The sequence below is a fragment of the Carassius auratus genome, chromosome 26, assembly GCF_003368295.1.
Source record: "Carassius auratus strain Wakin chromosome 26, ASM336829v1, whole genome shotgun sequence".
NCBI classification, from domain to species: Eukaryota; Metazoa; Chordata; class Actinopteri; order Cypriniformes; family Cyprinidae; genus Carassius; species Carassius auratus.
The window spans coordinates 8,019,945-8,044,216 of NC_039268.1; the positions used below are offsets into that span (position 1 = coordinate 8,019,945).

At 35.4% G+C, this 24,272-nt stretch overlaps 1 protein-coding gene across 3 annotated transcripts in view; it reads left to right on the forward strand.

Moving 5' to 3' along the window:
- The first annotated feature begins 19,501 nt into the window (after window positions 1–19,501).
- Window positions 19,502–24,272, forward strand: part of LOC113044227 (testican-3-like) — a 33,598-nt gene continuing 28,827 nt past the window's right edge. For 2 of the 3 annotated variants that reach the window (XM_026204004.1, XM_026204005.1), the window contains exons 1-2: window positions 19,502–19,605; window positions 19,726–19,842. In XM_026204004.1, coding sequence (XP_026059789.1) covers window positions 19,726–19,842 — 117 coding nt within the window. In that variant the 5' untranslated portion in view covers window positions 19,502–19,605. Of the gene's footprint in view, window positions 19,606–19,719; window positions 19,843–24,272 lie in introns of those variants that run through there. The other variant, XM_026204003.1, reaches the window with a different exon arrangement.

Sequence of the window (24,272 nt, forward strand, 5' to 3'; positions counted from 1 at the left end):
ATTCATTTGAAATACAATTTTCTGTAAAAAAATATGGACTGTCATGTTTGATTAATTTAATGAATTGCTGAATAAAAGTAAAAAACAAATGAACTGAATTGCCTGAACGGACTGATTTTTATTATTATTATTATTATTATTATTATTATTATTTTAGTCAGGCATAGAGAAGTAAGGAGAGAATGAACTACACCATTCATGTTGTTGGACATGACTAATGGTTAATGTAATGAGCTAAACATGTATGACTCTACAGGAGCACTTGTGTGTACTAGAAGGCAGTGTACTTCATACACAGAATTATTTATTGATCACATTTAAAAAATAATTATAAATCTACACAGTTATACCTGTACTCTCATGCTTGTAGCAAAATTAAAAAGTAGAAAGACCTGATCATTTGATCACAATTTAAAATGTACTTGTAATTTTAGTGTAGTATTGTATGTGTGTGTGTTGGGAGGGGGATATGGTGGGAACTGTCGCTTGGCTGGTATCATATGAGACACTTGAGACTGATATCAATACTTAATCACCAACTGATACTGAGAGATAGAGAGAGAGGAGGGGTGACTACATGGCAGACAACAGTGTAGCACAGGAATTAAAAGAACAGAGAAAGGGGAAATATGATCATATTAGTGTATTAAAAAAAAAGTCTAATGAAGACTTAAAAAAACTGTAAAAACTAAATGGCGAGGACAGAAGAATTGTGAGAGAAACAGAGAGAGAGAGAGAGTGGTTTACACAAACTGCTTAATCATTCACAGCCACCGCTGGATAACGTTTCCCTGTTATCACATTTGGAGGCAGCCTTGTGCAAAGTCTAGTTTGAGGTCCAGAGAATGTAAAACAAAGGGGGAGATAAATGTATCTGAGGTCCTAGTTAGGTTTTGGTGCAATGTCAGAATTACCATAATTATAAGATTTCTCTTGTAAAAAAAAAAAAAAAAAAGCATGTCCAAACTTGTAATTAAACTTAATTTCTGTGAGCTCCAACGTCATGCAAACAAACACAAAATGGCAGCAGTAAAGTACTTATCTTGTAATGTTTCTGTTTAATGATTCCTGTAATTAACTATTGTTGATTTATTAATAATGCAATAAAATAAATTAAATAAATGGAAATACAGTTTATAGCACAGAGTAGGATAACTGTTATAAGATAAACTTTATAATTTTTTACTAAAGATTATTTATAAAGCATTTGCATAACAACTGTTACTTTATTTTGGTTTTGACTATGAATCAGAAATATTTGGCATTAATAGAGCTGCCAAGTAAAATGGTTGTCATCAAATATTTACAGTATTTATGAACGCATCTTAAATCAGTTACCTGATATTCAGTGCAACAGCATGATTGCTGGAATACTTGATGCTGATTGGTCAGATGGTTGTTTTATTTGAATCACTGTCAGTTTCAAATAGTCAGGTCGATTCATTTGAACAGCTCTTTTCACATTACACACTGTTCCAACAGAAAATCATGATGCTTACATCTGTAATATATATTCATGTTTTATAGTTGCATTTAGCAGATTAAAGCTGGCCGATAATGATATAAGCAATCAGTTGAGATTTGCTCTGTGGTATATATCATTATACCACTGATTATAGGTACAGTATTATATTACTGCTGTATTTTAGTAATGGACAATACAGAGAAAATTATCAGGCAATATTTTCATGTCCACATGTGACCATATAATAAGTACAGACAGACGGTTATTGTTATTGATAATAAACATCATACATCATCGATGTAAATGGTGAACCATTTCAGTGCTGTTACACTTAATATCATCACTCTCAAAAGCCACTCGTTACACTAATCTTTATATTAATGATCCGTTTTCTACCTTTTTAGTGTCAGCATTTTATTTTTTTTCGCTTTTCATAAATATTGTCACTGTTTGCCCACAAGCAGACACTCTCATAAGCAGGGTTCCTTCCCAAGAAAGGGAAAGGAGGACACACTCACACAGAGACAAATGCCAGAATAAACCCACTATTCCTGTTTCACACATCACACTCTCACACACTCAACTCAGCTGATATCCTCTTAACAGTGTGTTTATTTTTAGTCTAAACATATATTCAGAAAAACACATGCGTACAATCTCAGGATCATCAGTGCTCCTTCACCTTGCCACTGTTGCTGGATAAACACCAAACCCGTGATTTAAAAATTTGCTATCAAAAGTGCTAGACACTTTGTCTTCACTTTAGATGTGGCTTGACAACTGTTAACAGACTATCACTGTATTAGCTGTGTGTAAGTGGAGTGAAAACTTCAGTCTAGATATCCATGAATAACAAGTTACAGAATTTTACAGTCTTATTTTAGTTCTAGTCCACGAAATCAAAAGTGCTCTACACTACAAGTGCATTTACAAGTTTTATGACCAATCAGGGTGATAAGATCTGCTCTTTATTTCCATTTTTACTGGTTATTTAATTATGAAACAAATCTAATTTTAGCCATATGCCCTGATGCATCATTACTTATTATATATTTTCAATTTTAATATTAATATGTGACTTACAAATGTGTAAATTACACAGATTTGATTTTACTTTTGTTTGAAGCTTGAAATCAGGATTTTAAAATATAGGATCAAAATTATGCTTTTGTACATAAATCTAGACAATCAACTAATATTTGAACCAAATGTTTAATCTCAGCATACTAACATTTACTACTAAGATCAAAAGTTGTATTGATTCACATAAGTTATTGGAGTATGAACAACTAACAGTAATAAAGGTTTTTAAAATGCTGTAAAAAAATATATTGTTCATTCATTGTTAGTTTAAGTTAGTTTATTGCATAACTAATGTTACTGAATGAGGCCTTATGAGTATTACCAAATATTTTCATTATCGCTGCAATTTCTAACTTGTTACCCTTCTGTATGGATTATTTACACTGTAAAACCTGGAGAAATTCTACATATATCTATATAAAACTATTCTATGAGAAAACAGAATATATATATATATATATATATATATATATATATATATATACTGTATATATATATATATATATATATATATATATATATATATATATATATATATATAGACACACACACACACACACACACACACAATTAATAATATTTTGGCTGAGTCGGTGACTCTTGGGTAATGTGACAACATACCGAACTCGTAATATACTCACGAATACACATATCCGTTAACAGAATGTTATACATTTGAATGGTTAATGTCTGAAAAATAGAGGCAGCCTTATTAGGAATGCTGGAAGGGAAGGAACGAAAAAACTACAAAATGCACCATAAGAATGACACAATCCTTATCTGAAATTGTCATTTACAGTGCAGAACTTTCAAATTATTTTATTGTGAACCATTTTAGTATCAGAATTGAGAAAGGGACTGAGAAACTCAATCTTAAGAGATGACATTTCTGGTTGTGTTTGATTTAACATAAAATGAAGCCCAGACAAGTGAGGGTCTCAGAGTGTTTTAAAATTGCATTTGGAAAGTGTGAGACTTGAATGTCCTTCCACTAGTTACAGCTCCTACATAAATAATAAGGCTACTGAGGGTCTGTTTTCACTGAGCTCAGACACAAAGTGGAAAAAGTTAATTATTTTAAGAGTATAGGTGTATGCAGCGTTGTATTCACAATATATATATGTATTAAATTTAAATATAAATATATATATAAAGCTTATGAAGCGAAGTGAGCTTTATTCAGTTGCTATACATTAAAATACTGTCAACCAGAGGTAAATTTGAAAACTGCACTGCGCTGAATTGTTCAAGACCAACCAGCAGAGGGAAACATATCCATAAAGATGAGTAAACAGCTCAAGTATTGTTGAGTCCAAATTGCCTATTGCATTTTCGGATGTAATGTTTAGTATGTTTTAATACATTTTAATGTATTTTAAAATTCAATTTATGAAATGTATTTTTGTCATGGTAAAGCTGGATTTTCAGCAGCCATCCAATGCCACATGCATAAAACATTATAATAATCTGATTTGGTGTCATTTCTAATTATTATCAACACTGAAAACTGTTGGTTTTTTTTATTTTGTATTGATAGATAGACATTTTTATAGATTCAAAAGAACATATATTTATTAATGTATCAGTCACTTTTGATTAGTTTAAAGGGGGGGTGAAATGCTATTTCATGCATACTGCGTTTTTTACACTGTTAAAGAGTTGGATTCCCATGCTAAACATGGACAAAGTTTCAAAAATTAAGTTGTACGTTTGAAGGAGTATTTCTGTTCCAAAAATACTGCTTCCGGTTTGTCACAAGTTTATTCGAGTATGGCTCTGTGTGACGTTAGATGGAGCAGAAATTCCTTATATGGGTCCTAAGGGCACTTCTGCCGGAAGAGCGCACGCTCCCTTAGAGCAGAGCACAGACATTCACTGATCAGAGCGATTCAATGATCAGAGCAAGAGCGTCGCGAAATGTCACAAAAGAAGTGTGTTTTTGGTTGCCAGGGCAAGACAACCCTGCACAGATTACCAAAAAAAAAAAAAGAGCATTAAGGGACCAGTGGATGGAGTTTATTTTTACAGAGCCTCAATGGAGTTGTGCAAGTGTTTGTGTTTGTTCCCCTGCATTTCGAAGATGCTTGTTTTACAAACAAGGCCCAGTTTGACGCTGGATTTGCGTATCGTTTATTTCTTAAGGATAATGCAGTCCCAACAAAAAAGGGTCACAATCGTGTGTTGGAACCACATGCGGTGAGTAAAACTGCTTCAAATATCTCTGTGTTATTAACTTAGCTATCGGCGCGTAAGCACTTCAAGTAAATAACATGCAATGTTGTCATCAAACTGCACTTTCCACATGTAACGTTACAGCTTAAAAAAAAAAAAAAAAGACGACAAAGTTGAACTTAGTCATTTTCCAAAACCGCTAAGCAAATATATACAGTTTCAGTACATACCACATAGAGACGTCATTGCTGATGCTGCTCTTGTTAAATTTCAGCCTCTGGATCTGATTCTGGATCATAAATATACGCTGAATCTGACTGTTAGCCATGGTTTGTTTTGGATCATGTTTTTTTCCTCACAGTAATGTCACCGCTTCCAGACGCTCTCAACGCAAAAGCCTACTTGCGCTAGTGATTCTTTAGCGCGGCCCTATATGGCTCTGGCTCCGCCCACAAGTCACGCCTCCAGCCAGACGTGTTTTTCCGGGAAAAATCGGTACAGACTATCTTTCTCTTATGAATATAATAAAACTAAAGACTTTTTGGAGATATGAAGGATGCAGTACTACTCTATAGGTACTCAAGATTAACAGGAGATTGGGGGCGCTAGAGAGCACCACATGGAGCGGACGTAAATTTAGGGAGCTCCCTCAACAAGCCTCCAAAAACTAGTATTATTTGACTATTTTGACCGCGAAAGTTTGCTCAACAACATATAACAGTGAGATGAAGAAGACAAAGCCCAAGAAAGGTGACTCACCAACCAGCGCAGTTGAATATCTGGCCGAGAATCCGTCGTCTATTGAGCACGAGACCGATCGCGACATGGCCACAGACTCAACTGCTATCCTGTCAGCCATTCAAACTATGAATAAAGGTATGAACGATCGATTTAATTCGCTGGAAGCTACTCTATCTCAGCTGCAAACAGCGCTGTCTGAAACCACCTCGCGTATCGTGGACCTTGAGAGCGTTAAAGCTGAGCACGAAAGCCGCATTTCTGACCTGGAGGCCTCCTGTCAGGAAATATTATCAGCTAACAAGGCCCTACGTGCAAAACTGGATGATCTCGAGGGCCGTTCCCGACGACAGAACATTAAGATTGTTGGTCTACCCGAGAACGTGGAGTCTGGTCGCCCCACTGAGTTTGTGGAAAAACTAATCCCGAACCTCCTGGGAGCCGAGAACTTCCCTGCAGGAATCAAAGTTGACCGTGCACATCGCACCGGGCCTTTACCCCCGAAAGGAGGGCGTCCCCGAATTATGATCGCGAGGATACATCATTACCCGGTCAAGGAGATGATCCTGCGGCTTGCGCGGCAACACTCGCCTTTAAAATATGACGGAGTTCACATCTCATTTTTCCCAGATTTCACGGCTGAGGTACTTTCACAGCGAAGAGCGTTTGACGGAGTGAAAAGGAAATTGAAGGAGGCTGGTATTCGATTCGGAATGCTGTTCCCCGCACGTCTTCTTGTCACCCAGGGCACTACTAAGAAAATCTTTGGTTCGGTTTCGGATGCTGAATCGTTCGTTAACACCATCACTGTTCAAGACCCTTCTTGATTTGCTGCGCGTAGGATTGTTTTCAAATGTCGTTTCCATGGCTGAATGACTTAAATCATCGTTCCTGCTGTTTATCGGCGGCCTTTTGTACGAGGTTGTGAGTATTTAAGCAGAAAGGAAAAAAAAGAGACATTGTTCAGACTGCTTACGATCATGTTATTTGGTTAGATTATACACGTTATTAGTGTCTTATCTGCACGTACATGTTCATACTATCTGTTATATAATTTATATAGTTTAAACTGTGTGTGTGTATATGTATGTATATGTATATATATATATATATATATATATATATGTATGTATGTATGTGTATATATATATATATATATATATATATATATATATATATATATATATAGATAGATGTATATTTCTGTGTTACAAGGGTTGTGTCCTACATACACAATAGTTCAGCTTTATAGAGCAATTCTTTTGTTGATAACTTACACGGAGGCTGCATGGGAGTTCCCTGGTTTCTCTTTTAGAGGTTATTTTAGTAGGCAGGTTTTCCTCTTACTCCTTATGCTGCCCTGCAGCTCCACTGTTCATATGAGGGTTTTTTCCCGGCTTCATTTACAGAAGCTGATGAAAGGGGGAGGGTGGGTGGTCTTATCTTTTTTCTTTTTTTTGATTGTTGTCTCGATTTTAGTGTCTGCACATCTCCTTCAATGGTTACTTAAGTGGTTAATACCCCTTCGAATTCATTTTGCAGCTGCCACTACAATAGATATCATACTACATGATGTGCACTAGGGGGTCTTCACTTAAAGGTGGCATTGTCACTCTTGCCAGTTGGAATGTCCGGGGATTAAATAACCAGGTTAAGAGAGCTAAAGTTTTTTCTTATTTGAAGTCCATCCCTGCTGACATAATATTTTTACAAGAGACGCATATTAGGAATTCTGAACAAAGGCGACTGAGATGCAATTGGATCTCCCAGGTATTTCAATCTACCTTTTCTTCCAGGGCCAGAGGAGTAGCTATTCTGTTCCGTAAGTCTGCCCCTTTTAAGCATTTATCCACTATCAGCGATCCTAACGGCCGCTATTTAATTGTAACTGGCCTACTTTCCTCAATTCATATCACTCTGCTTAATGTGTACGGACCTAATTTTGATGACCCTGCTTTTTTTCGCAGAGTCTTTAATCTTTTACCAAGCACTCTGAACACGCACCTGATAATAGGTGGTGATTTTAACTTGGTGTTGGATCCCACTGTTGATAGATTTCCTTCTCGCTCTGGAATACCCCTGGCCAACGCTACCTCTGTTCTTAACGATCTGATTACCTCTTTTGATCTCGTGGATATTTGGAGACTAAAAAACCCAACGGACATGCAGTATACTTTTTTTTCGCAGGTTCATAAATCATACTCTAGGATAGATTTCTTTTTAGTTGATTCTAAAATTATTCCCTGTGTAAAATCAATGAAGCATCACAATAGAATCATCTCTGACCATTCAGCAGTGACAATCTCCCTAGATTTCATAGAAATTAAGCCCACCTATAACTGGCGTTTTAATCCTACTCTGCTCTCGGATGTCAAATTTTGTGAACAATTAACAGAGTTGTTAGCGGAGTTCCTCAAATTTAATGACACAGGCGAGGTTTCTGACTCGACACTTTGGGAAAGCCTAAAGGCTGTCCTGAGAGGACATGTTATTTCATACGAGTCCAGTCTAAAAAAGCAAAGGGTAAAACGCCTTTCAGAAATTGATAACCGTCTTACTCGGCTGGAGGACACTTACAGAGATTCAACGGACCCAGAAGTGCTTAACGAAATTACAGCACTTAAATTAGAATATAATTTGATTCTTTCAAACCAAGTTAATAATATGTTGTTAAAAGTGAAGCAAAAACAGTTTGAACTTGGGGATAAACCAGACAAATTGCTTTCTCGTCAGCTGAGGGGGGTACAAGCCTCTAGGGCAATTCATAAAATCAAGAACAAAAATGGTGTCGTTCTAACAACTCCCGGTGAAATTAATGATACATTTAAAGAATTTTATGAAAATTTATACAAATCAAAGGTTTCTTCTGACCCCTCCGCTTTAGCAGATTTTCTTCATTCATTACAACTTCCAAAGTTAGGTTGCACAGAGCAGGCAGCTTTGAATGCGGACATAACGATAGAGGAAATATTAGCTGCGATTAAATCTTTCCCCAGTGGCAAGGCGCCTGGCCCAGATGGTTTCGGGATCGAATTCTACAAAAGATTTGCACAGGTGCTTTCTCCTTTGCTGTTGAGGATGCTTAATCATTCTTTTGACAGACATAAACTTCCCCAGTCCTTGTATGACGCAAATATTTCGCTGATTCTTAAAAAAAACAAAGAAGAAACTGACCCATCATCTTATCGACCCATATCTCTTTTGAACTCTGACCTTAAAATTTTTACTAAAATTCTGGCTAATAGATTAAATAACTGTATAGGTAAAATTATCCACCCTGACCAAACTGGTTTTATTCCTGGCCGTTTTTCTTTTTTTAATGTCAGGCGTTTAATGAATATATTATACACTAGATTCGAATCTAAGGCTAGTGTTGCAATTCTTGCCTTGGATGCAGAAAAGGCGTTTGACCAAATTGAGTGGGATTATATCTTAGCTGTTATTAAAGAATTTGATATGGGTGATGCTTTTGCCTCCTGGGTGAAGTTGTTATACCTCCATCCTTCAGCTTCAGTTCTTACTAATTTTAACAAGTCATCACAATTCCAATTACACAGAGGCACTCGACAGGGCTGTCCTCTCTCGCCTTTGCTTTTTGCAATTGCAATCGAACCTCTCGCCCTTGCAATTAAAAATAACTCTTTAATTTCGCCCTTGAATTTAGGCCAAATCAACCATCATATTTCCCTTTACGCAGATGACATTATTCTGTATCTAAGCAATCCTGAACAGTCTATTCCACCCTTACTAAATCTTTTGGAAACATTTGGTAAACTCTCCGGTTACTCAGTGAATTGGCAAAAAAGTGAATTCTTGGCTGTGACTAACAACATCGATCCAATTTTTATGCGTAGCCTACCATTTAAAACAGCCATAAACAGTTTGAAATATCTCGGAGTTAATATTTCTAGAAACCCTAAGGATATATATAAGTTTAATTATTTACCAATGCTTGAAAACCTAAAGGACAATATAAAATGCTGGAGGACCTTACCACTATCAATGATGGGGCGTGTGAATGCTATTAAGATGGTGACGTTACCCAAATTCTTGTATCTTTTCCAGAATTTGCCGATTTATTTACCCAAAAAGTTCTTCAAAACTTTAGATTCTATTGTGTTGCCTTTTGTCTGGGGCTTCAAAGCACATAGAATATCTAAATTACATGTGTGTAAGCCTAGGTCACTGGGGGGGTTGGGTTTGCCAAATTTTCAACATTACTACTGGGCTGCTAATTGTAGAGCCTTAACTTATTGGCAGGACCCGTGTCCCGACAGTCCCTCAGTTGACATCCCTTCATGGCTTATGATTGAGCATGGTGCCTCAAATTCGTCACTCTCCTCATTACTTTTTGCTAACCCAGCGTCTTTTAAAGCTGCAGTAGGATCCCATTTTATGATTAATAACTCTCTTAGGATATGGCTTCAGATTAGTAAAGCATTTAAACTGCCTAATACCTCTTTTCTTGCTCCTGTCTGTCGTAACCATGCCTTTAAACCTTCACTACTAGACCCAGTGTTCTCAGGTTGGGCAAGAAAAGGAATCCTTACCTTGAGAGATTTATATATTGACAATAATTTTGCCACATTCACTCAACTAGCAGAGAAATATGACCTTCCTGCTTCACACTTCTTTAGATACCTACAAATTAGAAATTACGTTCGTTCCACTGTGCCAAATTTTGAAATATTATCAGCCGATAATGAATTATATAAAATGCTTACTGGCGTTCCCAACACTCCAAAGTTAATTACAAAATTTGTTGATTTCTTCACAAGTCAGTTAGATTTTTCCACTATTCATCTGAAAAATGCTTGGGAAGAGGATCTAGATGTTCAGCTCTCTGAGGAGGACTGGGAAAAATGTCTTAAAAATATATACACCTGTTCTATTAATGCCAGGCACCAACTTATTCAATATAAGGTGTTACACAGATTACATTACTCAAGGGTTAAACTTAATTCTTTCTATCCTACTATCTCCCCTCTCTGCAACAAATGTGAATCTGCGGAGGGCTCTCTTGGTCATCTTTTCTGGGCATGCCCAAAACTGGGTGAATTCTGGTCAGAAGTTTTTCAGTTTCTTTCTGAAGCTTATACCTGTGAACTTCCCTTAGATCCTGCGACTGCCGTTCTCGGCTGGTCGGCCTCCTTGCGGCGCCTTAATAATGCCACCCGATTGCCTATTCAGTATGGTTTGATGATTGCCAAAAAATCTATACTCTGCATGTGGAAGAAAAATTCGAAGCCACTATTCAAGATCTGGTTGTTAGAACTTTCCTCCACTCTGCATGTGGAAACACTGAGATATAGTATTTCTGGAAATTTAGATAAATTTGAAGCCTCCTGGAGGCCTCTTCTCAACCACTTGTTAAAAATCAATAATGATGAGGCTATTTAAAATGTATTTTTATTCTTTTATTTTTATTATTCTTATATTTTTATTCAAATTTATTGTAATTTCCGTTGACTTCTGTCTTCAATGTAAGGATACCCAAGTATATCTCATGTGCTTCAGTGGTACAATCTCACCTGGGCTAATGTCACACTAGCCAAAAAATCTGTGCTGACCTTCCTTGCCTGTGCCTGGTAATGTGGTTATCTGCAAACTTGAATCTAACTGAAGGAGTTGGTTTGTTTTTTTTTTTTTTGTTTTTTTTTTTTGTGTAGTTGTATTTGGTTCTGTCCTGTGGTTGTATTGTCTATTTGTTTGAAATTCTGAAAATGATACAATAAATATAATATACAAAAAAAAAAGATTAACAGGAGATTGAGTGAAAACGAGCATTTCACCACCCCCCTTTAATAAATTGTATGCATCTTTGCTGAATAAAAGTATTAATAAAAACATTTTTAAAAAATCTTTGAATGGTAGTATATTTTGCAACAATTACAAACAGTTTACGGAGTAGTATTATACACCATATTTGCAACCCTTATGAAACAAAAAATATATTACAGTATATTGGAAAATATCATCTAAAATATTAGGCATATATTGTTACATATTTTTATTTTTTTCCAATATATTGCAATATATTGAAAGCAGCAATCATTTGTATATTTTGCAATATATTATATAATATATGTATCAATATATTATTAAATGTATTCAAATATATAAAATATTAGAAAATAAAAAGGGAAAATAATATATTACAATATATCACAATATATTTTAAGAAATATATTGGTAAATATATCTTCCTTTCATAAGGGAATCCTGTTACTTAACACGTTTAAAATACATTTCTCAGGCCTCACATCAAGAAAAATCTCTTTTGTGTGAGAACAACCGTTCACTCATACACAAACACACACACTGCCACACACACACATTTAGAGAACAATGAGTGTTGATGATAACTTGTGAACTAAAGCACAGAGTTGCTAAATATTCTCTTTTTTCTTTCATGTTGTTCATTAGGTGAGGGACACAGGCACACATATGGGTGTCCTGTGCTTTCACTTTCATTAATCTGATCTCTCATCTTCCTTTTTCTGTTTACACACATATTTGTTATTAAATAGTTTGTAATGGAACCATTTTATGATTACACACACACATCCACTCATAACCTGTAAGTGTGAAATCGTCAGGTAAAACTTAGTTGAGCCTAAGGAACAACATGTTCACTGAAAGCTTGATTTAATTAAAGAATTATTAATTTAAATTATTTTTCTCTCTCTCTGTGGGCAGGTGCGCAAAGACAAAGTTTTCATGCATAAAAAGCCCTCTGCAATGAGATAACCCATCATGCATTTCACTTCAGGCCTTCACTCTTTCTGAATCTCTATCTCTTATTCTGTTTTGTTTTGCCTCTGTATTTTTCTTTCTCTCCAATTTTAAAAGAAAGATCATGCAGTTGTTTAGTCGCTCTCACTTACTGAATTTAATAAGCAGTTATCCCTGATGCAACTTACATTTAACAGTACACATTTTTTAGCAGTACATATATATCCTGAGAATCAGAAATCTAATTCACAACCATAATGTTGCTGACACTCCAGTTATTATATATATATTAACCCTTAGGTTTTTACAGACTCGCGTGCTCTCTTGTAAAGACATATTATAACTTTGCACTCATTTTCACCTTCAAATCAAACCATTCATGCAAATCATTACTCTATGTAACTCTCAAGTGACGTGAAATGAAGTACGACAGGTCTGTCACTCTTGAACCTGAGAAGTGCTACATATATTTGCATAATGAGCATCATGAATGATAAATGATGACTGTATGGGGAAAAATCCTAAACCTTAAATCCTCCTTGGGATTATATATATAAGGCGCTTCAGGAGCCTCCGGACAAGGACCAGCAGATTCAGGAACAGCTTTTTCCCTACAGCTGTCTCCTTACTGAACTCTGCCCTCTGACACCCCCCAACGCCCCCACACCACACCACACACTCAGACTCCTCACCCCTCCTCATCACTACATCTGATTTATTTATTTATTTACAAACAAGCAAAAAACAGTAAGCTTGTTATTACTTGCACTACTGTCTGTTCATCCAGAATACAGAGTAATTCATTTGCACACTGAAATGTTTTCTTTGCACTTTACTGTCCATTGCATTAGTGTAAATGTTCATATGTGATGATTTTGGCTCACATTTAACAAAAACCCACCAAATCCCAAGCAATTAGAATACTACATCAGACCAATAATAATAATAGAAAATGTGAATTGTTTTCCTTCTGGAAATTATGTTCCTTTACTGTACATGTACTCAATACTTGGTTGGGGGTCCTTTTGCTTTAATTACTGCCTCAATTTGGCGTGACATGGAGGCGATCAGTTTGTGGCTCTGCTGAGGTGGTATGGAAGCCCAGGTTTCTTTGACTGTCATCAGCTTATCTGCATTTTTAGTTCTCTGGTTTCTCATTTTCCTCTTGACAATATCCCATAGATTCTCTATGTGGTTCAGGTCTGGTGAGTTTGCTGACCAGACAAGCACACCAACACCATGGTCATTTAACCAACTTTTGGCAGAGTGGGCAGGTGCCAAATCCAGCTGGAAAATGAAATCAGCATCTTCAAAAAGCTGGTCAGCAGAAGGAAGCATGAAGTGGACTTGGGACCCCTGGGCAACACTCCAGTTATTCTCCATAGCCCAGGTAAGACACCTCTGATGTTGTCTGTGGTTCAGGAGTGGCTTAACAAGAGGAATATGACCACTGTAGCCAAATTCCTTGACACTTCTGTGTGCTGGCTCTTTATGCCTTGACCCCATCCTCAGTCCATTCCTTGTGAAGTTTACTCAAATTCTTGAATCAATTTTGCTTGACAATCCTCATAAGGCTGCGGTTCTCTTGTTGGTTGTGCATCTCTTTCTTCCACACTTTTTCGTTCCACTCAACTTTCTGTTAACATGCTTGGATACAGCACTCTGTGAACAGCCAGCTTCTTTGGCAATGAATGTTTGTGGTGTACACTCCTTGTGAAGGGTGTCAATGATTGTCTTCTGGACAACTGTCAGATCTTTCAGATTGTGTAGCCTAGTAACCAAACTGAGAGACCATTTTGAAGTCTCAGGAAACCTGTGCAGGTGTTTTGAGTTGATTAGCTGATTGGCATATTCTAATTTGTTGAGATCGTGAATTGGTGGGTCTTTGTTAAATGTGAGCCAAAATCATCACAATTAAAAGAACCAAATACTTAAACTTCAGTCTGCGTGCATTGAATAGTTAATACACAAGTTTCACAATTTTAGTTGAAATGAAATGACATTAAATGAAATGAATGACATTCTAATTTAATGAGATGCACCTGTATATATATATATATATATATATATATATATATATATATATATATATACATATATATATATATATATATATATGAAGAGTTCAGATGCAAAAGCCTCTAACTGTCATCTGAAAATTTCATCTAAAATTAGGATTTTTATCAGGTTTCTATATTTATGTTCAGTTATTTCACTTTAATAGCCTGGGAAAGGTCCTGCACATTGCCATTAAAGTAAAATGACTCAACCTATGCAAAGGAGCTTCCTAATTTAAGATTATATTTTTACATTTTTTACTTACATATATATATATATATGGACCCGCTTTATATTAAGTGGCCTTAACTACTATGTACTTACATTTTAATTAATAATTCAGTACAATGTACTTATTGTGTACATACATGTTTTTACATTGTACTTATATTAAAAAAAAAACGACATGTAATTACATCTGTATTTAATTTCTGTAATTACATTTATAATTACACTGTTAACCCATACTTTACACCTTAACCCACCCCTAAACTGACCCATACCTCCAACCCTCTCCCTAACCTTACCCCATCCCACCTCAATAGCAGCAAAAGTGTTTGTGCTATGTGTGTGTGTGTGTGAGTGTGTGTGTGTATGTATGTATGTATGTATGTATGTATGTATATATAATATAATAAAAATAACATCTTGGAATTACACAGGGGTAAGTAAATAATGACAGGATTTTCAGTCTTTATCAAACATTTTTATCTAAAAGATTCCATGCTCTTGGTTTTTGCACCATGAATAGTTAAAACTGCACTGGTAACCTACAACTGCAACATTAAAGAGCTAATTCTTCCTGATGTAACATATAAAACAGAGTTTTGCTTTTTATAAATTAATGTATATAGGTTTCTGCAGTTGCATTGAATAAAATTTTTGGCTTTAATAAAACCAGTTGATTTAGATGTCCCCATTTTTTATGTGTTTTTGTGTGTCTTTTACAATATGTGCATTGTAAATGAAATGCTAAGTAGATAGCAATATAGATATTCATATGTCCCAGGTGTCCCAGTTTGACAAGGTGTGTCCCGGTCCAGTCAATTAAAATGTTAATATGTCCCAGTTCTAGTTGCTGGCTAAAATCCTCAATGTCCTTCCAGCTACTATCTCTGGTGATGTTTGTGTTCTCAGTAGAATTATAGTGAGAAGGACGTTGTTTCTTTGCTATTGCAAGTTGCTGATAATTTCATTCCAGAACATCTTTCAACAAATTAGCTCTTAAATAGTTGCCATAACAACAGCTATAGCTGCTGGCTACAGAAATGCCAAAACAAAAATGTTTTTCAATTAACAATGATCTGAAAGAGGCCTAGCTTGTGAGAACTGAGGAGAGGAATTTTGCCATCACTATAAATGTTCTTTTCTTCCTTCAACCACGGAGGTAAATCAGGCATAGATCACATTCTGACTCAGGCTACAGTACATACAAAGACACTCTTCACATTTTACACAGTACAAGTGATTGAATGCTATTTGTGCAATGCATTTTATAGTTTTGTATTTCAAGATGTACAGTAGATGAGTTAGTTTTTTTCATCAAAATAGATTTGTAGATATTTAGTATTACAGTACATCACTTGCTCTCAAATCAATCCTCTACAGTGAATGAGTCCAAAAGGAGTCCAAACATCTAATTAAAGTATCTCAATAATCCACAAGTAATCCACACGACTCCAGTCCATTAGTTAACATCTTGTGAAGCATAAAAGCTGTGCGTTTTGTTATAAACAAATTAGGCTAAAATAGAGTCTTTTATTCATTATGTTGCTTTCTGCAGTGGAAGTCTTCTGAATCAGGAATACAAAGCATGCCCAGATCAAGCACCGTTTATAATTGAACACAGCCCAAACAAACCATTCAAAAACAAATATTGGTGGATTTTGATAAGAGAGGTCAACGGGGTCTGGACTATTTCACTGGAGGAAGAATTAAAATGGAATATGGTCTCATATTTCAGCCAATGGTTGAAATGTAAAAGCCTTAATGATGGATTTCACTCACAAAATAATAACTGATGGACTTTGGTCTTGTGGGTAACTTGTGAATTATCATGCTTTTATCATTTTTGCATTCTTTTTGATGGCACCCATTAACTGCAATCCATTGGTGAGCAAGTGATGTAATTTCTCCAAGTCATGGTCCAATGAAGACGCAAACTCATCTTCATCTTGAGTAAATTTGAGAAAATTCTCATTGCTGAGTAAACTATTCTTTTGATAACAAATGTTGAACAAATGGCAAACCAAGTACTGTGAGGATAAGTTTTGTGGGGGTCTGTTTGTCAGGTGTGTTTGCAGACTTCCTCTTTTATTTCGTCTGCTGAGCCATCTGTTCAAACTTTCAGATTCCTTTTAAATAAAATTTAGGTATGTATACATTTACATGTTTTAAAAAGAAAACCTATCTTTAAAAGCAAGTGAAAGAAGTCAAATTATGCAAAAAAAACTGATGTGAAATCACTCACTTCCCCTAAAAAAAGTAAAAACAGAGAAAATGTACCTCCTTATTCTCACCTGCCAGCACACCTTATAGGTGGTAAGAGAGAGTGAAAGCATAGATGTGTGTGTGTGTGTGTGTGTGTGTGTGTGTGAGCAGAAGAAAATCTCTTTGCCACATCTCAAGCCCAGTACTGCATTTTTAATCATGCTTTAAATAATACAGAACACACTATGACCAGAACACTTGTCTTTTGTCCATAGTGTGTGTGTTTGGGCAAAAAAGCAATTCACTTTTTCGGCACTAATATAATATACAAATCATTATTGCCCCATTATACCTCTGTCACTCAATAAAATAAAAATATAAATAAAAGGAAAAACATGCCAAGTCATTATCTAGATTTTTTTTTTTTTTTTACCTCTCTTTCAAACAGCAGAGGGTGCTAAACTTTAGTGTTTTTTTTTTTTTTCTTCTCTTAAGAAATATAGTTCTGTCACAATTTAAAAGCTTATTCCCACAACATTCTCCCTTATGGATTCAGGTGACCCACTAGCTCTTAGACCATTTTTTTCTGCTTTAAATATTTTATTGGTCTTAGTTGGATGTGCCCCAGACTACTTAATTTCTTACATGCTACAGTACTTTCACCATTACTTATTAATTTTTACTAGTCCAATAAACCTGCCTCATGTCCAAAAAATACTATATACATGGCCTTCCTTTCTGCCGTGGAACATAAAAAGAAGATATTTTGAGCAATGCCTCAATGTGTTTACTTGTCCAATACAATAGGAGTCAATGGTCACCAAAACCAACATTCTTTTTCCTTTCCTCACCAGAACAGATTTGGATAAATTTAGCATTACATCACTTCTTCACCAATGGATCGTGGTAAAAAAAAAAGAAAAAAAAAAAAAAGAAGAAGAAATATAAATAAATAAATTAAATAAAAATAAAAGATCAAGATTGGTCCATTTAGAGCTATTTGTAGAACATATTGAAAAAAACGCCATTATCACATTTAAACTCAAATGATAATTACTGAATTCTACACAAGATGGAACCATACTTCTTAAAACCAGCCTTTGTTTCATAGTTGTAGTTTGTGATATTATTTTATTTTTCTTCATAAAGAAAAATATATTGCAAAAGTGTTAATAAATAGCTTTAAAGTGCATGTTTTTCACCGATGATTTCAGTGTGACACTAAGCAAAAAACAGGCTCAGCAAGAAAGTCTGTGTTCAGTGGCATGCTGGGAGGCTTCTGAGGAGCAACGCTGCTTATGCACAGTGGGAATGCTGTAACCTGTTAATATGGGTGATGAAATGAATATGCGTTGGTCACACGACAGATGCTGTATGTGTGAAACAGGCCTAAGCACTAAAACTGACAAGAGATGGAATTTTTTTTATTTTTTTAACGTGTTATAGTCAGACTTATGACTCAAGGCTAGTAATACTAAAACTTTATCAAATGTAAAAGTTATCATCTTATTTTAGATTTTTAATTTTACATTTTCTAAACTTTATCTAATTTATCAAAGCGTTGAACTGTATGCTGTGTGAAGGTCTGTAGGTTTTTTAGATCGATTTAGGATCCATAAGAGGAATTCAAGGGTAAATTTTCTTTACAAAAATTCTTTACAGGTTTATATTTTAAGGTATTACATACAGATGGGGCACAGGTGTGGATGAACAAAGCCAGGGGTGGATCTGGAGCTAATATACCTCAGGATGAGCATCCCTAGGTGTGAGAGCATGAAAACAATGGCAAAAAATATTAGTGACTCTAACAGGGAAACATTTATGCATCTTGCAGTCACTTTCATAGTTTTTTCATGTCTCATGCGATCCCTGCTACTGTTTGTGGTTGGGGTGCCAGTTTATGTACTTTGAGGTCAATAGTGCCTCAAGCCATTAAAAGAATGTTTTGGGTTCAAATCATCTTCTGTGGTAATCGACTAATCGACAGAATCTGTGGCATGCTGATGATTAGGCCCTGATGCAGACACTAATCTTAGTGCTCATCCTTCAATTAGTAAAAAATAAAATAAAATAAAAAAGAAAACCTGTCTGCATATAGTGTCCGGAAAGCTTAAATGTTGAAAATGTCTTGTTTTTGAGAAATCGTCCACTTTCAGTTCATGAGCTACTGTAATGGACCAAATAATCCAAAATATCTACAAGATCACATAAAATTAACTGAACCATATTATTATTAGCTATTATTATTTATAAAAAAAATGCTAGTCCTGGCTAACAATGGTGTTTAGGGCAAATAGCCATTTTATAGTCATTTGTATTGCCTTTCTTTTGACTTTTAAAGACTTCCGAAGTATATGTTTAAACAGTAGCCTATACTGTATGTAAACTGATTTTCAAAAATGTTGAAATCTTTATTTAATTTTCTTTTTCACCCACATTGCTGCATTGAAATGTAGCTACAGAATATAAGTGAATGTGATTTTTTACAAATAATTTTCCCACAGCATTATCGTTTTATTTTTGTATTTACATGTATTTATTAATATTTGTATTAATTTAATATAATTTATTTCGTCCCACAGTCCTCATGAGAGTTTGATTTGTGGACCTTAACTTAGGCTAGTTTAGGCACGTCTGTACAAGTGTAAAATGTTAATTTAAGTTTAATATTTAACTATTTATCTGATAATTTACGTGTAATAGTTTTCATTAGGATGTACGGATGGTATAACCCATATAGAGAAAAATAATTAGAGACTCGATATTAAATGGAAGGACAGCCCACGCGCCCACGTCCGCCGAGAGAGAGAGAGAGAGAGAGAGAGAGAGAGAGAGAGAGAGAGAGAGAGAGGTTGGTGAAGATCAGTTGAGTCTTAGCACGGAGCTCTTCAGTCAATGACAGCGCTCACATTCTCCTCTTGAAGGTGACGCATTTGGGATTACTGAAGCGGTTATTCGGCCTTTCATGTCGCTGTGTTTATCAGGGTGTTGTTTTTGTTGCTGTGTTTATCAGGGTGTTGATTTCTCTCTCTGTCTCGATGCAGATGCTTGTGCTGGTCAGTGTGTGCGCGCTGCTGATCGCCGGAGCTTCTGCCCGCAACGACAACGGCAATTTTTTGGACGACAAATGGTTGACCGGGAGATGGGACAAATTCAGAGATGTGAGTGCTGTTCTCCTTCATAACGGCTGCTCATTCCCTTAATATAGAGAGCTGTTTACTTAGAACGCGTTTTTGGGGATCGATAGCGCGCTCGAATCGATGGTGATAGGGTGGCAGCTTCCTCGGTTTTTGTCATTTGGGTCTGTATGTATTGTTTGAGAGCGTGTCTTATTTTTACGGTAAGACGCTGAATGTTTAGTAAGAAGCATGATGGGATTTCATTTGGCCTTAAAGCCCAAAGTACGCCTTCGGTAAATCAGTATTTTTTTTGTATTTAGTTCCGTTTTGTATTAGTTCAGTATTTCACGGAAGACAGTCACCGATCAATTAGACTCAGTGCGTCACTTCTGCTCCGCTAATTGGGCTTTGGAACGGCTATATTAACCATCCATGAGCTAATACACTAAGACAAGGGGCTGAACTATATTAGCTTTGTGTCTGTCAGCATGAGTATTTGGTTTGTCATATACAAAGACTAGAAATGAGAGCATCTTACAAACAAGTATTTCTTGCACCTGGGGATGTTGTGATGCTTGACGCGTGCGTCCATGTCTTAGTGCAGTGATTTTCAACCTTGCTACACTTACCCTGAAATATTTCTAGTAGGCTACCTGGGTCTAGGGAAAGATTTTCTTTATTAAATCTATAAAACAGAAAGAGACTTGTGAAATTCTTACAATAGTCGGACTGTCAAATTCAAACTCATTTTAAAATGAATATGCTGCACATGTGTTGATAGTCAGAACAATGACATGATTGTGAGTGTACTGAATTTATACAACCATTAATAAAGTAGAAGATATTGAGTAACATTACGGGCAAAATGGGCAAGTTAGTTTGTATGTTTCTGATTTATAATCAAAATAGTTCCAAAAGAATGCAAAAGCAGCATATCTCGAGAGCCAATCTGGAATAGTTTGTGATTTTTGCTTCCCACTCAAAGCGTTCTGTAATCACTCTTCCATTTACCGCTGTCTGCACTCTTTTAAAGCATGCTTTATTTAAAACAAAAAAACACTTTAAATGCTGATTGGCCAATTATTTTCAAGGATCAGACCTAACTATTGTGTATATGATGTAGGCGGAACTCATTTCTGGTTTCGTGTTGATTTCGTGTTGATTAAAATACAAGACAAAGAAATACAGAGAAACATTGTATTAGACCAAAATACTCCAAAATAAGATGAGTAGAACAATATACGTTTTAAACCTGCACACAGTAGCTGGCAAACCAAAAGTGACAAGCTCTGATAGCTTGTCTGAATGCACGTCAACATCAAAACAACAATCAAGATGTGTCGAGTTACATAACAAGGTTCTTTTTAAACATGATGTTAATTGACAGTGAACACTCAGTGTAATGATATCATCTGGACCAGAGGACTTCCATTTCCTTCTGTGTGCCTATTTGCGGTAATGTTGTTTATGTAAGGGATGTAGTTAAGACAGTCACATGGGTGGCGTAGGTCTCAAACACATGGCATGACAAATTACCGTTTCACTACCTGATTGTTCTGTCTCTCTCCCCCTCTCTTTTACTGTGTACACACTCTAATTTCAGTCAATTATTCAAGTGTACTTTAGGGGAACGCCAATAAAACAAACACTTTAAAACTGAATCAAGAAACAAAACACCAATGATATTGTGGTTTTATTTAAATATCAAGAAAGTCATAATGCATTGACATTTTAATACCCAAGATTCGTAATAACTGTATAATGCTACTTTCATTCAGATGATATTAATTGTATTTCTCTCATTCAGCCAATATGTTCTTGAAAAAAAAATCAGCCACCTTTTGAGATTTGTATTTTCTTTCATTTTGCAAAGCAAAGATATTACTGTATGTGCAGTAGTTTACAGTGGCTTCGACAATTTTCACAAAATTGCTTCATGACAATCAACACACAATAGAAAAAAAGATGGACTGCATCAATATGGCCATAAAACAAATAACTACTCCATTATTAGTTCACCCAAAAAATTCTGTCAAAAGAAATGTATATTTTTGTGTGTTCTGCAAAAATGAAATACAAAGGTTTGGCACAATACAAGTAAATGGTGACATAATCTTTCTTTTTGGGCGAACTATCCCTTTAAGAACAAGAAAGAACAAACATTACAACAATAATTCTGTAACAATGTCCATAAAATAAATTCATTATGCATGCATGCTAGGAACTTAAAAACCCTTGATAAATCAGCAGCATTGCTCAATAATAAACTGTTCGGGGAACAGGCAAGTTTAGAGGGAATTTTGTGTTTTAGAAGTTAAAGTGATTCACATTTCTTAATCTGCAACTCAAAAATCACATGTGCTGGATAAAACATAATTCACTTTTTATTTTATGGGGAATGCACACATGAAAACTCTCTCTCAATTGCCTTTTCGAGCTTCTTTTTTTCCAGCTTCGAAGCCAAAGGCACATCAAAGATTACTTTCTATGTGGCACTTCAGGCCATCATTAAAGTGAAAGTGATTTATGCAGATTACCTGTTCAGCAAACGCAGCTCAACAAGATTTTTCCCTTAATCAACTATAGCAAAGCAATTACTGAAAGACTCTGAGCCCTAAAATCACAGAGCCCCAATCATATTTAAGTTCTGAGACACTGCACATGTATGGGAAGCACAGGCTATCAAACTTTTGTTTGGTGAAATGTCTGTATATGTGTGGGTTTGTGAGATTGACAGGCTGAAAATGGCCATCAGTGATCCCCCTGCAGTGTCAAACATCTCACACTCTTGACTACACTGTCAGTTGTGCTATAGTGAGATTTTTAACACTCTATCAACTTCAGGCTGATGTCACCAAAAGAGGTAGGAAAAGAGTATGGAGAATTTTCTATGACTTTGTGAGAGGCTTGAATGAGAAACACAGCCAACCTATGAGAAAGTGTTTGACTTTGGTGTAAAGGACATGTCATGAAAACATCCTAGCGACAGGAAGGACCTTATCTCACTAAAAGAAAAAGCTGCAGTGCTTTTGCAGTATTAAAATGGCTTGTAGATAGGTTTAAATTCACAAAATTTTAATTCTCTTTTGCATTGATGACATATATATACACACACGTGTGTGTGTGTGTGTAAAAAAAATACAAAAAATTAAAAGCATTTTTACCAATTTTTTTTATAAATATTCAGTGCTTTTTCACTGACCAATTTGTAAGACATAAATATGAAAATATGAATGGATATACATGAAGGATGTCAAACGTAGTTAAATATGCTGTGCACTGTGCATGTATGTTAGGTATTTTTTAATCTGATTAACAAAATATTCAAATTCATATATTTACATGCTTATTTTTTCCTATTGCTAGGATTATTGCAGGTCTACACCAATGAATCCAATCAAATCTAAATTCTAGAGCTCAGTCAGATCTTTTGAGGTGTTTATTCATATAATAAAACCTTTATTCAGGTTTTTGAGTACGATTGAGGCATCAGTCAGATTACTAATGGATTATTGGTAGCATTTAATATATCTGATAAAATCTCAAAATTCTGTTGACAAAGTTTATCAATAAAATTGTCATTTCATCAAGATTAAAAAAAAAAATCTAAAAAATATTTTTTTACATATTTATTATTTTAAATATTTTAATAGGCCATTTTTTTCTGTGTGAAACACAAAAGGAAAATCTTAGAAGTATATTAAAATAATCCAGTAATAATCTAAATTTAAACTCCCCAAAACACATACACTAAAATAAAAATGTAAAATGCAATCATATTTTCCCCCCCTTCAACTGTTATATGAGATTGTTCTTATTGAATCACAAAATTAACCATGGTTGATGGGAGCAGGGTGGCTTCAATTTTATTATTATTTATTATTTTTTTAAACGGAGGGCCTTCGAGTGAAAATGTTCAAGAACCACAGCTTTAAAGCAACAAACATCCCTGTTTATTCATTTGTAGGACTGCTTGATTAATTTTGAGTGGTGCAATAAAAATGTCCCCCCGGGAAATCACTATTAGATCTTCCCCACAAAGACATTAGCAATATTATTGAGACAATACAGTACCGCTGAGAATAAAAATGTGATTCCCAGATTATATTCTAAGGTTAAATGACTGGTTTTGGGACATTTGGACTTTTTTCATCCATTTGGTAGTGTTTCTTACTCTGAATTTTGTTTCATAAACTCCTGTACAAGCATATTGAGAGATTGTGTTGCAGAATACATATTAACTGAAGATAACTAATTCACTCTCTGTAATCTGTATCTTCCTTTTTCTCTTTCATCCTTAGTTTTGATTCTGTGTCTATCGCTCTGTTCTCTTATTCACCCTCTTTTCTTTGTCCTCTTAATGGAATGGAGGTTGGCAGTCTGCTCTAGGCCTTGAGCTAATGGAGAGAGAGAGGAGAAATTTTACCATGTTTATGAAAATAGCCCTCAGGACAGTCCACATGGGCACAAAA